A 15,340-nucleotide genomic window follows, 5' to 3' on the forward strand; every position below is an offset into this window, starting at 1 on the left:
GATAAAAATTAGCAAGGCAGTCTCTAAGCTCAGAATTCTAAGACTGTATATGATGATAAAGTAGAAAAAAATTAATCTGTCACAAGCAACTAAACCAACAGACTAAAAAACTATCATCAGAAATCCGGAATGCATTTCACTCCACCAAATATAAAAGCACTCCAGAACAAACAGAACACTTGTTTCTAGAATCTATTGCCTGTGAGGGCAGACACAATAGAAGGCTGCTGCCACCTGTGGGCCGGGATTCAACACCTCTGGAGGCACACCTGTCGCCCATCTTGCACCCCCAAGCAGTCCCTGCCGCAGCCTACTCTGAGGCTCTGGGTAACCCTAACGCACCAATCTAGCAGGGCATCTTGACATCTGCAAAGTCAGAAAGTTGAGCCACAGGCACACTTTAGCTTTATACTAGCTTGGCAGAATAGTTCATCAGACCACTCTTTCCCTCATCCACATTTTTAAGAGTGACTGTGTCATGTAATCTTTTTGTTTAGTTCAGTTTCAAGTTCTTCTGGGATATGTTAACTGAGGCACTCTGGTCCTTTATGGAAAAAGCACTGACTGGATATGAAACCTTGGGCAAGGCCCTCCACTCCTCTGAAATTCAATTTCCTAGTTAGAAAATGAAGAAACCAGATAATTAGCTAACCTCTATGGCCCGTTCTAGAACTCATATGACACAGTTCTGAAGAGTCGTTATACGACTTTCCAGGGCAATGTCTAAGTGACAAAGGAAAGAGGATACCTCTCGCGCTCGGTCAGCAGGCTCGTAGTGGGCTTTGGGCTCGGGAGCATGGAAGCTTGGCTTGCTCCTTTCCTGCTGCGGTGGTGGCGGCTGCTGCGAGTGCTGCGGGTGCGGCCTCCTATGGTCATGCTGTAGAGACAGGAGATATGCTTGTTCTTGTTGCAACTGCCTCTGGAGCCTCTCTGCCTGCCGGTGCTCCTCCATCTCCCGCCATCGGCACTCCTTGGAGAGGGAGAGGATAACACTAAATCTATGGGACACTGGAGAGCTCGCCTCTTCTCTGGATTTGTTCGGCTTTTTTAAAAAAGTGACCATACATTTTCCCTCTGTGTTTTGTAAGAAAGCAAAATGGCTGGGATTTTAAATAGCACATTACCTGTGGAAAAATCTCACAGCTGTTGCTAACCATAACTATTGTTGGACAGAGTAAGAGATAACTCAATTAAATGTGAGTTTTAGTGGTATAGATACCAGGTAAAAATCCTGTGGCATGTGCTTTCAACCTACTGCCCTCAGCATTCTAGTGTGTTCACTGACTGCCAAGTTCTGTTCAAAATCTTGTTGGTCTATCAAACAAGAACAATTAACTTATTAAAGAGATATAAATAAATAAAGACCATGTTGCAATGTGCTAGCAATAGGACCACAAAATGGGCATCACTATTTCAGCCTGGCTGCCCACAGCAAAACCAAAATGGTCTGGTGACCACCACAGCTTGCTCAACTTTGGGGATGGATGAAGGAGCCCTGATGCTACAGAATGAAACAGAGGCGGGGTTTACCAGTAACATGGCCTGCTCCTGGAGCAGCTGCTGCTGAAGGACTTCCAAGTGCCGCTGCTCCTCTTCTAGCTGTCGCCTGATATACTCCTGTCACACAGAAATCACCCAGCAATCAATTTATCCCAAAGAAAAGCATCAGAACCACCTGAATGGAGCACCAAGAACCATTTGCTCCAATCACCTTTAGTGACAATTCACTTAGTGGTAAATACCTGAAGAAAATCTATTGCTAAAGATTTCTCCAAGAACTTCAAATTGGCCAGTAAGACCTAAGGAGTCTAACAAATGATGATATGCATTCCCATAATATACATGAAGGGATCTAAGAGTACTTCTGTTACAACACAGCTGTTGTATACAAATGCAGAATTTTAAAAGAGTATGCCATTCCTCTGAAGGTTGGTAAACCCCAGAGAAATCAAGATTTTAATTAAAAAGTATCAGAGGGTTCTGATTAGTAAACATCTGCTTATTAGTCATTATTTGTAACAAGCACGGATCACCAATTTTTGAAACCTAAAACCAAAACCTGCTTAATAATAAAATACAACAAACATGATTCATGCTTTCACTAACAATTCCAAAGGCACCTGGAATGACTACATTCCAGACTTGGGCAACTCTCCTCAAATGAACAGACCCAGGCTCCATGATGAGTTTGTGTGTGTGTGACAGACCGAGACAGACAAGGACAAGGGGAGAGAAAGACAGCAGGAGGTGAGGATGGGGTGGTTTTTCTTTTCAATGAGAAGAGAATGATTAGTCATTATAACAATGAAAACAAGTAAACACATCCCAAATATGTTATGGAGAGGGGTAAAACCCTACTTCAAAGCTGCATGCGTATTATAAAGGACAGGGATACCAGGAGGCCTCAGTCCCTGTTCCACTGAGGACTGGCTCTATGATCTCTAGCATGCTCTAAAGCTCCCCTTTTCTCAGTCTCCTCATTTGAGAAATGAGCATCCAAAATCTCCTCTCCCAACCCTCAGGAATTTTTGTAAGGTTCAGACATGAGATTGATATGAAATAACCTTGAAATGCATAAAACATTTTACAAGCCAAAGAGGCTTCCTTTTTTTGGACAGGGAAAAAAACTCTAGAAGAGGAATAGACTAAGAAGGACTACGAGGAGACATTTTATGCTGAAATTCAGATTCCCTTTTTAGAGTGTCTACTGCTGACCATCCCCTTGTGTCATGGTGCACACCTTGAAACAAAAATAGCCATCAATATGGGCTGAACAGAAGTTTTAGTTAACCAGTATCTCTGGGAGAATATTGAAATTACAGCATATAAAAATCCTTAGAAATCCTTACTTTACAAAGAAAACTGAGCCAAAAAAGCCAACGGGGGGGGGGGGGGGGGGGTGTGGGCGGGGGGGGGGTGGGGCGGACTTACTCAGAAGGCTACTGACAAACATATCTGGTTCTGACCTGGGATCTACGTCTCTTGTGTCTATGCCTGACCCTCCATGGTACATGCTACAGCAATACCTACCCTAGCAAGGGGCTTGTGGCCTTAACCCAACTGTGACGGAGCAAAGGAACCTGACTTTCAACTCATTTTCTTTTTTGAACAAAACAGAATTAAATCTTAACTTGAAAGATCAAGTCAGTACACTCATTTGTTTTCTGCCCTCAACACAGGGACAGCTGGAAAAATCATGTCCTCTCCAAACCACAAAGGTCCTAACACATAGTCAATGAACAAACAATATACAACACGCATCTACACAAACATACACACTTATGCTGAAATGAAATGCGTCCTACAGCACTGTTAACATGGGAATTACTATTTCACAATAGAATAGGGAAAAACAGAATAAAACCGATTTTAGAATTTTTTTTTTAAAGTGGTGCCAAATACTTGCTATTCACAAAATTTAATGACTGCCACTAGAGCATTAAAGATGAATTGCTACCATCACACCCTCCTCTCACGATCGAACTGTAATCATTATTTCTAGGTGATTTAATTCTTAAAAGCTTGAATGTTTTCCTCTTTGCAGACCCCAGGTATAAACATAAGTGGAATGTTAAAGCACACGCGCTACACAGTTAAATGGTTGACAATGTCAATTAGGTAACATAAAAAGCGTCACTGAAATTCCTGGGAAAACACCGAGGAGCACGCAGACCCAAGGCTTAGAAAGCCCAAGACACATGATAAGCATAAAGGACGGCAGCTGAACAGTCACATTTGAAAGTTAACACCATGGTTTATAAGTTTAAAATACAGATACCAAGTGCTATTTAAATTGGTCCTCACATATCATTTTTTTCTTTATTCCAAGCTCATAACAAAGAGATCAATTCAAAGACAAGAAAGGCAAAGGGGCTAAGGGCAAATTGTGTTTGTACAGGTGGTTCAGGAAACAAAAAAAGAATTCTAAATAAAATCATACCTGACATTAATAAAATGCTGCAAATATTATTAAAACCTGATCTTTTTTGGTTGAACTCATCAATGTTAGTTTTTTTAATGCACCGTGTATATACAGAATTACATGCTGATATATATTACAATATTCACTTAGCCACTGGATATTCAAATATTTCTCCTAAGAAATCTCTTACTGTTGGTTTTTAATTTCATTTTTTTTTAAAAAAAGTTAATTATCACCCATATATTTGGGGTCTACAGCATTTAAGCCAAGCCTGAGAAGATACATGCAGACATCTTTCAGGTATTATACTATTTAGAGACCACTTAACTGGTTTCAACAGATTCCTAAAGTGTTAATGATTTATAAACCCTTTTTAAGACAAGAGACTGAATTTATTGGTGTCATTCCAACTGTGTGTCACCACGTTCATACATCTGAAGTTCTAAGTATATGTGTATGTGTGTACATGTGTGTATGCATCACATGTGTGTATACTTTCTAAAAATCCCCCAGCTCTGCAAAGTAACAAACTTCACAAGTGTATGCCTGCTATGTTATCTGTGAACTAACCTGTTCTCTTTCAACTCTCCTCTTTTCTTCTTCTGCCCGTCTCCTCTCCTCTTCTTCTTTGCGCCTTCTCTCCAACTCCTCTAGACGCCTCTTTTCTTCTTGTTCTCTCCTTCGCTGTTCACGTTCCTGCTGCCTTCTAGCTTCACGCTCTCTCCTTTGTTGCTATGTAAGTAAAAATGTATAATTACCAGGGATCTTCCCGCCATCTTTCCCATGACGTTATAGTGTGCTGATCAGTCAGTCCCAGGTGGACACTAATGAGGTGAGGTTCATGGGCCCCATATCTACTGGCCAATTATTTCCACACTGCCCCTCGGACCCATAAGTAAGGGCTTCTTCATGAATGTTGGTCAAAAGTATTGTGACTCTGTGAATCCTTATAGGGTTTAGTTTCATTTTGATAACAATTATTCCCCACTGCTCACTGCACCACAGCAATTAGAGGACAGAAAATTCTTTATTCGTGGATATCATTAACAGGGTTATGCAGGACCCTTAAGTCAGAAGCAAAATACATTAAGAGAAAGAAATAAAGGGAAATAGAAATACAGCAAAGAAAGACAAAGAATTTAAAAAAGGAAAAAAAGAAGCGCACATCAGGAAAAGAGGAACTGACATCAACAAGAATAACCAGGACCATTATTATTAATATAAGTATTTCAGAAACTGCTACTGAGCAAATGCTTACTACTATGTGCCTGGCACTATGCTAAGTATTTGATATTTCTATTCCACTTACTTTACCTAATATAATTCTCCTAACAACCCAAGGAAGTCATTATTTCATCCCTGCTTTACAGATGCGAAAGCAGGTTCAGAAAAGGTAAGTGACTTGCCCAAAGTCACACAGCCAGCAAGCCCCCAGCTGGAAGAGCTGCTCTGCCTCTACGGCCCATACATACTCTTAACCACCCTCTACCCTGCATCCCATCAACAGGTGTAAAAGGTGCTACTGAATCACCAGACTCACTCAGCCTTTCTAAATCCAGACTGTTCTATGTAACCCTACAGAACAGAGCAAGATGACATGCCAGGCACGTGATGACAACTCACTCTTCTAGCTCAAGGCTGTCTGCCAGTAAAGCACAAGCTAGACTCTGGACTCTCTGGGATAATAAAAATGTTCTGTCTCTGCACTGCTCCGTAGTCACTAGTCACGTGTTGCTAATGAGCACCTGAAATATAGCTAGCATGAATGAAAAACTAAGTTTTTAATTTTGTTGCACTGAAGTTAATTTTAATTTAAATGGCCAAATGTGGCTAGTGGCTACTGGGTAGCAACAACTCTAGAGGATGTACAGCCATCACATTTCCCAGACACAGAGAGCCAATAATATTAACACAAACTTTATTTGTGACACTAAAATCAACCATTAAACAAGAAAGCTTAGGGTAAAGCTATCAGGGATATTAGACATATTTATAATGGATACACAAAGTACATATTTATTATAGTTTAAGTATTCCTTCTGGGTCTTCCCACCACTCTCAACTAGTATTTAATCTGAAAGCCAACACTTAAAACTGATGCCCTAAGAAATGTAAAGTAGTATCTTTCATCTGGAATAACTGGATAGCAACGATGATTTGGTAGTCCAGTCTCTCTCACCTGACTACTATACCCCCATTATTCTCAGTGAAGTTCTGAGTCTGCTTTTGGTTCCGCCTCTCTCATTATCTAGGTTTTCAATGGGGGAATCTCCTTTTCCCCCATTCTCTGCTCTTTGAATTCAATACACAAAACTCATCAGCTTCCCATGGGTGGAGATGGGGTCATAAAATGAATGATGCTCCTGCTCTAGTATCTAAAAACTACAACTTTAATGGCTATGCCATCTTTATTTATCAAGGTGTTATTACTCATCTCACTTTTTGTTTGTTCCACTGGGTTTCTATGGACCTATCACAAATAATCTATAAAGTCTCTTGCTAAACTACCATAACACTCCTTTCAACACGGTTGAAGAAATCAGGTATTCTTTCTTTATTTTTGGAGACTGACTGTTTTCCAGTCATCCTATATTTCTGTCCACAAACTTCCCGGGAATCCTTGTCATCTTCTTTCTTACTTTGCTGGAACACATCCTCCAGCAGCTTCTTGAGGAAGAGAGAAGAAGAGGCAAAACGAAACAAAATCAAACAAAAAAATCTCTGGGAACTTTGCAAAACTGTTATTTACCCTAACATGTTACACACAATTTCCGCTGAAGAAAATTAACATTCCCTCCGAGTTTTGAAGGCAGTGCTATGTCACCTTCTAGTTTCTGATGTTGCTCCTAGAGATTCTGAGACCATTCAGATTCTTGATACTTAGTACAGGACCCATTCCACACTCTTCTACCTGCTCCCAACTTCAGCTTCTAGGATCCTCTTTTCATCCTCAATATTCTAAAGATGATGATGTATGTATATATGTATGTATGTGCACATACACGATAATGTATGTGCCTTTGTGTGAGCCCTTTTTCATTCATGTGCTGGGTATTCAGCGAGGCTTTCAATCCAGAAACTCGTACTTCTTAGTTCCAGAAATTTTGCTTAAATTATTCCTGTATGTTCTTTCTGTAGTATTCACTTCCTAGAACATCTATTAAATAGAAGTTGGACATCCTGGATTGATTCTGTAAGTTTTCCTTGTGTCCTATTATCCACCAACTTGTCTTTTCTTCCCCACTGTCTGGGAGTGTTCATTAAAAAAAAACAAAAAAAAAAACTCAAAAATTCCTTCTTAATTTCTGAGTATTCTTGTTCCATAAATACAGTATCTTCTCTTTCCAAGGATAAGCTCTTGTGTCTGTTCGTGTGTATATGTATATATGTAGGAGATGCTTTGCTCTGTTCCCCCACTGTCTCTATATCCTTCGAGTTCTTTTTCCTATTTGTTTCCAAAATCTTTCATGGTAGAGATTTTTCTCAGTGTCTGGTAATCTTGGCTGTCCATTTACATTTAAGATTCTAAAATGCAAACTATAAGGACTGTATAGACAAACAGCACCTGGCAACTACTTAGCAACAGAGTAAAGTGATTATGATTCACCCTGATCATTTCACTTGGGGCCTTATTTCCTTTGGGCTGATCAGTTATCTCCAGAGAGAAATTGTCACAATATTCTGGGAATCCTTCCAATATCCTACGGGGTTGAGGAAAGGGTGTATGAAAAAGATACAGCATTTGTAATAAGTGTGTCTGCCACCATTTTGGGAGCTGAGTGAGGTGAGCATGCTTGCAGTCACACTGATTAGTATTTACATTTTCACTTAATGCCCTTGTTTTAGTTCATCTTTCACCACATACTCAGTTTTTTCCCCTGTCTCTGTTGTTCACTTTTCCCAGGTAGCATATATCTGCACCTGCTGGGGGCAGGGGATGCTCAGTACACAAGCTGCACAAGACAGGGTAGTCTAACTGTGCATGTTCATACGTGTGCATACTCTCTCTGTAAATATGTACATATAATGTCAACATAATTACATTTTATTCAATTAATAAAAACGTATAAATTTAATTCAAAATACACTATCAAAGAAAAAATAGCAAGCAAACAACATCTTACAAACAGGATACGCTATATAAAAAGTTCAACTTCAACTGAAACCTTCTGAGAGGCTTTTTCTTTTTTAATTTCAGGTGATACTACTATACCTTTGGTTACTAGATCAACACAAAAGAGACTCCAAACGTCTTGAAAGCAGGAACCATGTCTTATCTCCTTTTTTCCCCCTATAGTAAATATCACACATTACCTTCAGAAGAGAAATTCAATACTTTATTTGAATCTAACCTTTATACCTAGCATATGACATCTTAACAGAAACTGCTGTGAATTTACCCAACGCTTAGCATTTAGAGTGATGACAGACTCAGGAATCCATTTAGGTCTCTAGGTCCTACGAAATCCAATCAAATCCTAAGGCAATCTTTTCAAGATCACCAAGTAAGAGCACAAAGTCTTGAGATTTAATTATTACTCTGGGTAGTGCCTCATACTAAAAAAAACAAAAAAAACCCCACCTCCTTTATGCCTCCAGATATTGTATAAGGTCCTCTAAGGTACTCACTCTAAGGTACCTCTGGTACTCAAATTAGAGCTCTCAAGCCCAAGGGTTCATTTTCACATAGGCTTAAATTTGAATGAGCCCTTCCTTTCCAGAGATACACACAAGACTACAAACAACTAATCCATCTATTTGAGAAATACTTATTAAGCACCACAGATATACAAAGATGAATTAGAAACAGCTCCTTTCCTCCAAATCTTGCAGGTTAGGTGAGTCACATACCTTTAAAAAAACGTAGAAGACAATGTGGAAAGTGGTAAATCTCCCAAGACTATCCCACTAAGCAAGTCCTGGTTAGTGGGACCAAATAGTTAAGAACATAGCTAAGGCAAAAAAAAAAAAAAAAAAAAGAGGACAGTTACCAACTTCTCTTCCACATTATATTCTAATAGTTGAAGTGGTAAACTAGATCGAGAGCAAGAATTTAAACTACCAACCACAAAAACCACTACATTCAGAATAGGCCCTCAATTTGGAGGTAACTGGGGGCACTAAGAGGAATCATTAAAAAATTAAGAAAGTCCTTAATATCTTAATAGGTAATGTGAAAAGCTGGCCTCTTGCATTAGAACTTCAAAAGAAAATATCAAAAACTGAAACATACACACCATCAACAAAATAACATCGGTCTGTACTGTTAACCTTATGCCTACGATTACAAATAACAAAGCCCAGGGAATTTTAATGAACATGCTTCTTCAGGCTTACCCAACTAAGAATGATAAACATGATACAATCTTTTGAAGCTTTTACAAACTGATGTAATTTATTTTCCTAAATTATCCTTTCTTTAAAAATAAAATCAAACAGACAGAAAAACTGTGTGATGTCCTAACGTGATCATCAAATCTCTCAAACTACAGAGATTTTATTACTTAAATTTTCCCAAGCGTGCCTAAGTAAATATGTACTTTTCCAACTAAGCTTTAATTATCTAAGTTCCTATTCTAGTTTGGTATTTAAAAGCAAAGCTTTCATCTCACAATTCTAAAAACTTTTCTAAATAAAATTACACTAGTAATAGTGAGATCTAGTTAAATATACTCCACTGGATTTACTGGCTTCAGTGGAAACTAACATATTTTGATAAACTAGTTAATTCTTTGGACTCTGCTATTTCCAAGAACTTCTGCGGTCATGTTACTACACAGATATACCATCAACCCCTGAGTTTTTTTATTTGCAAGTTCTGATGAAGCTACAGTGGAGAACTACTCGTTTCTTCCCCATCTTTAGGTAATAAATCACGTATGAGGAATTAAACTCGCTACAAAATTTAACTGCAAATATAACCAAACGCCAGACTGGGATGCCAAGAGAATATTTAAGAACTTATAAGGAGTTCTTAAATGCAAGCCAGCCACCTTCTGCATACCAACTGAGCTGCTAGCTTGACAGGAAGCAAGGCCTTAGCTGTAGGGGCACTGGCATGCCAGGACACTATGATTACTGTGTGTATTAAAGCTGGAACTATTTTTTTAAGAAAGGTAGCACGTGCTAACATGTACTCCTAATGTTAGATACTAATGGCTTGCAAAACAAAGACCTTTTCTGTAGGAAAGGAGGAGTGAGAAAATGGTTGTTATTTCTTTAAAATACACAGCAACTGCTGGAAAGTGCTTCAGAATAAAGGAGTTCACTGCCTTCCTTCTAAATTTCGGAACCAAGAAACACATAATGCATGCATGGCACAGTTTATTAATTTTTTACTGAGAAACTTTTATGTTTTCCTAGTGTTACAATTTAATATCAATACTAATCCCATTTCACACAGAGTTTTTTTTCTCTTGCTTCCCTTTGTTTTCAATGTCTTCTACTTCCACCGCCCCTCTAAAATTTAACTTTGAGATTTGTAGAAATCCCTTTGGGATTTTGTAGGAATGACAGAAATAAATGTTACTCTGTGTCCTCTTGGTGGAAGAAAGGCCAAAAGAAACTGCTGGTGCTCACACTAACATTTACCCTTAGTTGAGGAAGCAGACTTTCCAAAATCACAAAGTGACAACTGAGAGTCCAGGGGTAAAGGCTTTGAAAGGAAAGATGTAAGAAATTTTTTTAAATACCAGCTAAAAGACTCTGAGACAGGAAAGACCTGAATATCCTATCAGTACTGTTCAAATTACAAGTAGCAGAAAACTAATCAGGTTTTCTCCAGGACACCATCTTGTTTAATATTTTTATTTTCTTTTACTCTTTTTTTTTTATTAAATAGAGATGGGGTCTTGCTATATTCCCAAGCTGATCTCAAACTCCTGGGCTTAAGTGAGCATCCCATCTCGACCTCCCAAAGTGGCTGGGATTACAGATGTAAGCCATCATGCCCAGACTATTTTTATTAAACTTAGACGAAGAACAAAGAAAACATGCTAACCAAATGTGTGAGTGTCATGAAAGTACAGAGGAACAGATAAACGATGCCAAATCATGATTCAATTTAAAAAAAAAAAAGAGCACAAAACTATTGAGATAAAATGACACCACAATTAAGTAAGCTTCATTTTTCCTAAAAAGCAAATAAATACTAGATGGAAGAAAAGGTTGGCTTGTGAACAAAATGCAAAAAAAAATTTAGCTAGACCCAAAGTCTTGTATGAGCCAAAGATGTGATGATGCTCTAAATAGGAAAAGTAGTATTAAAACTTTTTGGCTGTGCACAGTGGCTCATGCCTGTAATTCCAGCACTTTGGGAGGCTGAGGCGGGTGGATTGCTTGAGCCCAGGAGTTAGAAACAAGCCTGGCCAACAATGGTGAAACCCCATCTCTACAAAACAAAAAATACAAAAATTAGCCTAGTATGCTGGTGCATGCCTGTAGACCCAGCTACTAGAGAGGTAGAGCCAGGAGGATCACTTGAGCCCAGGTGGCAGAGGGTGCAGTGAGCTGAGATTGCACCACTGCACTCCAGCCTGGGTGACACAGCAAAACCCTGTCTCCAAAACAAAACACCTTTTTGAGGGAGGAAGAAAATTATCCTTTTCTGAATCTGGATAATTCACTTAGAGTAAACTGACAAAATATGAGTGTACCCAGAAGAGAAGGACCCAGGGAGCACAGTCACACACATGAAGAGCAGCGGGGAGGGGCAGGGAAGAAATGCTGAGACTCTCAGTACCAACTCGGCTGCATGAGCTCAGCATTCTCCCCTTTTCCTCCTGGAACCATCCAAACAAAACAAGAAGAGAAAACAAAAACCTCATTTTCAGCAAAACCGGGAGACAAACTCCAAAAGAGTTGCAAGGACTTCCAAAGAAGATCCAGTTCACACAAGAGACAAGGAGGAGGCAGAGAAGCAAAGGAGGGCGATACCAGCAGCAGCAGTTATCAGAGAGCACCAAGGGAGATGGAGGGTGGGAGTGTACATATTTCTTAAAGATGAAGGACCTATGAAGGGCAAAAGCACCCTCCCTCACCTGCAAAAAGGGTGCAGAGACAGGAGTGTGTGGATAGCAGGAGAAATCCCCAACCCCAGTGGGCCTGGTTTTGTGGCATCTGCACTGTGTTTGCCCACAGCCTTTACTTTCTGGATCATGTTTTGCCAGTCTGCTGATAGATAACAGTTATCTCCTTTCAGTTTTAATATCTTATGAGTGAGGCTGACCATCTTTACTTACTTTATTCATAAAATAATCTCCGTTCCTCAAACAGTTCTGTCTAAATCCTTAATGCCAATAAAGGGCTACGAACCAATTATGGCTCAAATAGTCAGCCCTCTGTACCCACAGGTTCCACATCCACATGGATTCGACCAACCTTGGGTCAAAAAATATTTGAAAGCACTGCATCTGTACAGACTTTTTTGGTCATTATTCCCTAAATAATACAGTGTAACAGGTATTTGCATGGCATTTACACTGTACTTGGTATTAAGTAATCCAGAGATGATATAAAGTACAGTCATGTGTTGCTTAACAACAGGGATATGTTCCTAGAAATGCGTCGTTAGGTGATTTCTTCATTGTATGAACATCATATAGTGTGCACACACAAACCTAGATGGTACAGCCTATTACACACCTAGGCCATATGGTGTAGCCTATTGCTCCTAGGCTACAAACCTGCACAGCATGGTACTATACTGAATATGCTAAGTAACTGCAATACAATGGTAAGTAGTTGTGAATCTAAACACAAAAAAAGTACAGTAAAAACATGCTATAAAAGATTACAAATGCTATCTCACCATGAATAGAGCTTGAGGGGCTGGAGGTTGCTCTGGGTGAGTCAGTGAGTGAGTGGTGAGTGAATATGAAGACCTTGAACATTAGCGTACACTACTGTAGCCTTCATAAACACTGTGCATTCAGGCCATACTAAATTTATTTTAAAATGTTTTTCTTTCTTCAATATTAAATTAATCTTAATGTAATTTTTTCTTACTTTAACTTTTAAATTTTATTCTTTTGAGTTTAATACACAAACACTTCATATAAATCTGTACAAAATATTTTCTTTCTTTAAATTTCTGTCCTATAAACTTTTTCCTAATTAAAATGTTTTAGCTTTAAAAATGTTTTTGTTAAAAAGTGACACACAAACATACACATTAGCCTAGGCCTACACAAGGTCAGGTTCCTCAATATCACTATCTTCTCCCTCTACATCTTGTCCCATTGGAGGGTCTTCAAGGGCAAATAACACACATGGAGCTGTCAGCTGTCATCTCCTATGATCACAATGCCTTCTTCTGGAATCCTCCTGAAGGACCTGCCTAAGACTCTTTTGCAGTTAACTTGGTTTTTAATATGTAGAAGGAGTACACTCTAAAATAATGATTAAAAAGTATAATATAGTAAAAATACATAAACCCAGTAACATATACTGTATATAATTGTATGTGCTATACTTTTATACAACCAGCAGTGCAATACGTGAGTTTACACCAGCATCACCACAATCACGAGTAACAGGTTGCGCTACAACCCATTACACGTTACAATGGCTATGATGTCACTAGGCAACAGGAATTTTTCAGCTCCACCATAATCTTATGGGACCACCATCATACATGTACTCAGTTGTTGATCAAAACGTTGTTATGCAACATATGACTATATATGGAAGGGAGTGCACAGGTTATATGCAAATAGTAGGCCACTTTATATCAGGGGCTTGGGCATCTGCAGTTCTGGTATCCATGGGAAGTCCTAGAACCAAACCCCCAAATACGGGATCACTCTATTCCCAAATTACCTTCCTCAGACCTGGAGTGTAAATAAAGCTTAATTACCCAGGCTAGTAACAAGCAGCTAGCTGACCAAAAATCCAAACCAGTGGAATTCTACTCATGTGACTTTTCCCATTCCAACATTTTCTTTATCTTTCCTAATTAAGAAGCTCAAAGAGATGACCCTGAGTTTGAACTTACACTGAAAATCCATAATGGGCTAATTAAAACATGACAAGCACAAAATTCTTGTTTTCACAGACATTCACCAGCATCTACTTAGCTTATAAAACAAAATGACTTTAAAATTTCAGCTCTTCCCTGTGAGCCATCGCTCACCTTCACCTTCTACCATCGCTCACCTTCACCACCTACCACATGCAGAGGCTGGATAATGGATACTCGTCTCACTAGTGACAGCCTGAAAGACATTTCCAGTGCCTGTGTTACAAATGAGTGCTAACTTGATCTGGTCCTTGGCACTTCAAGTTATAAACCACCAAAGTAGTCTATGCCACCTGCTTAAGGAAAGTGCAGGCCGGGATCAAAAAAAGATAGTGGAAAACACCACTTCAAGAAACAACTAGAAACAGCCAGAGTCTCAAAACTCAAGCATTCTAATATAGTAAGTACAGTCAATATGCAACTTGAACAGATCTCTGAACTCATTCAAGATTTATTACGTTCAAAGAACACTGAAAAAAGTCTTAACAAAAATACTACAAGGAATTTGCAAATTAGCTGCAAAAACCATTATAAAAGCAGCGAAGTTGTCCCTACTACAGGGGAACGTATGTCCTGTTTTCTTCTAAAAGTCCTAGCTGAATATTTGCAGGCTCCTTAGTTCAGCAGGCACTGATTTTTCTAAACAAGCGGCAAATTATAAAGAGTTTTCAGAATCCAGACTACAAATACACAAAGTGTATGAAAGATTCCATGCCAAAGTGTGCTGTTAAATTAGTAGGATAATATTTAATAGCATGTGTTGCTACTTAATAGGTTAAATTCCACTGGATAATATCAATACAGGACTTTACTGTTGTTGGGCCATTTTTCTGGGGGAAAAAAGGTAAAACAACAATGTCTGTGAATTAAATAAAAACAGAAATGATAATGAATGAGAAATGTGGACCTGTGAGGTATGCAGCAGAAGCCAGTCAAGAAAAGAAAATCAAAAGACTCCTCTGATCCCCAAGTGAAATAGCCATGTTTTGGTCAATGATGAACTGCATATACAATGGTGGTCCCATAAAATTATAATATCATATTTTTACCATACTTTTTCTATGTTTACATATACAAATACTTACCATTGTGTTACAACTGCCTACAGTATAAGGCACAGTAACATGCTGTACAGGTTTGTAGCCTGGAAGCAAGAGGCCACACCACATAGTCTAGGTGCGCAGTAGGCTGTACCATCTAGGTCTGTGTAGGTACACTCTATGATGTTCCCACAATGACGGATCACCTAATGATGCATTTCTCAGAATGTATCCCCGTCATTAAGCGACCCATGACTGTATAGGGAAATAATATATTTCTGTGCATTAAAAACGTGAAAGCTGTAAGGTAACCACATTACCAATGTCAGCAATATTAATGAGTTAAATGAGCAGGTGGTG

The 15,340-nt window shown here is 38.9% G+C and overlaps 1 protein-coding gene across 50 annotated transcripts in view; it reads right to left on the reverse strand.

Moving 5' to 3' along the window:
* The window catches only part of MAP4K4 (mitogen-activated protein kinase kinase kinase kinase 4), a 193,650-nt gene that overhangs the window by 30,882 nt on the left and 147,428 nt on the right, over nucleotides 1-15,340 (reverse strand). For 25 of the 50 annotated variants that reach the window (XM_054678099.2, XM_054678083.2, XM_054678082.2 and 22 more), the window contains 3 exons: nucleotides 4,493-4,654; nucleotides 1,531-1,617; nucleotides 749-877 (listed from right to left, as the gene is read on the reverse strand). In XM_054678099.2, the coding sequence (XP_054534074.1) occupies nucleotides 749-877; nucleotides 1,531-1,617; nucleotides 4,493-4,654 (378 nt within the window). Of the gene's footprint in view, nucleotides 1-748; nucleotides 971-1,530; nucleotides 1,618-4,492; nucleotides 4,655-15,340 lie in introns of all 50 variants that reach the window. The other 25 variants (XM_054678090.2, XM_016949158.4, XM_016949161.4 and 22 more) reach the window with 2 other exon arrangements.

Source organism: Pan troglodytes, chromosome 12, assembly GCF_028858775.2.
Source record: "Pan troglodytes isolate AG18354 chromosome 12, NHGRI_mPanTro3-v2.0_pri, whole genome shotgun sequence".
In the NCBI taxonomy this organism is placed as follows: Eukaryota; Metazoa; Chordata; class Mammalia; order Primates; family Hominidae; genus Pan; species Pan troglodytes.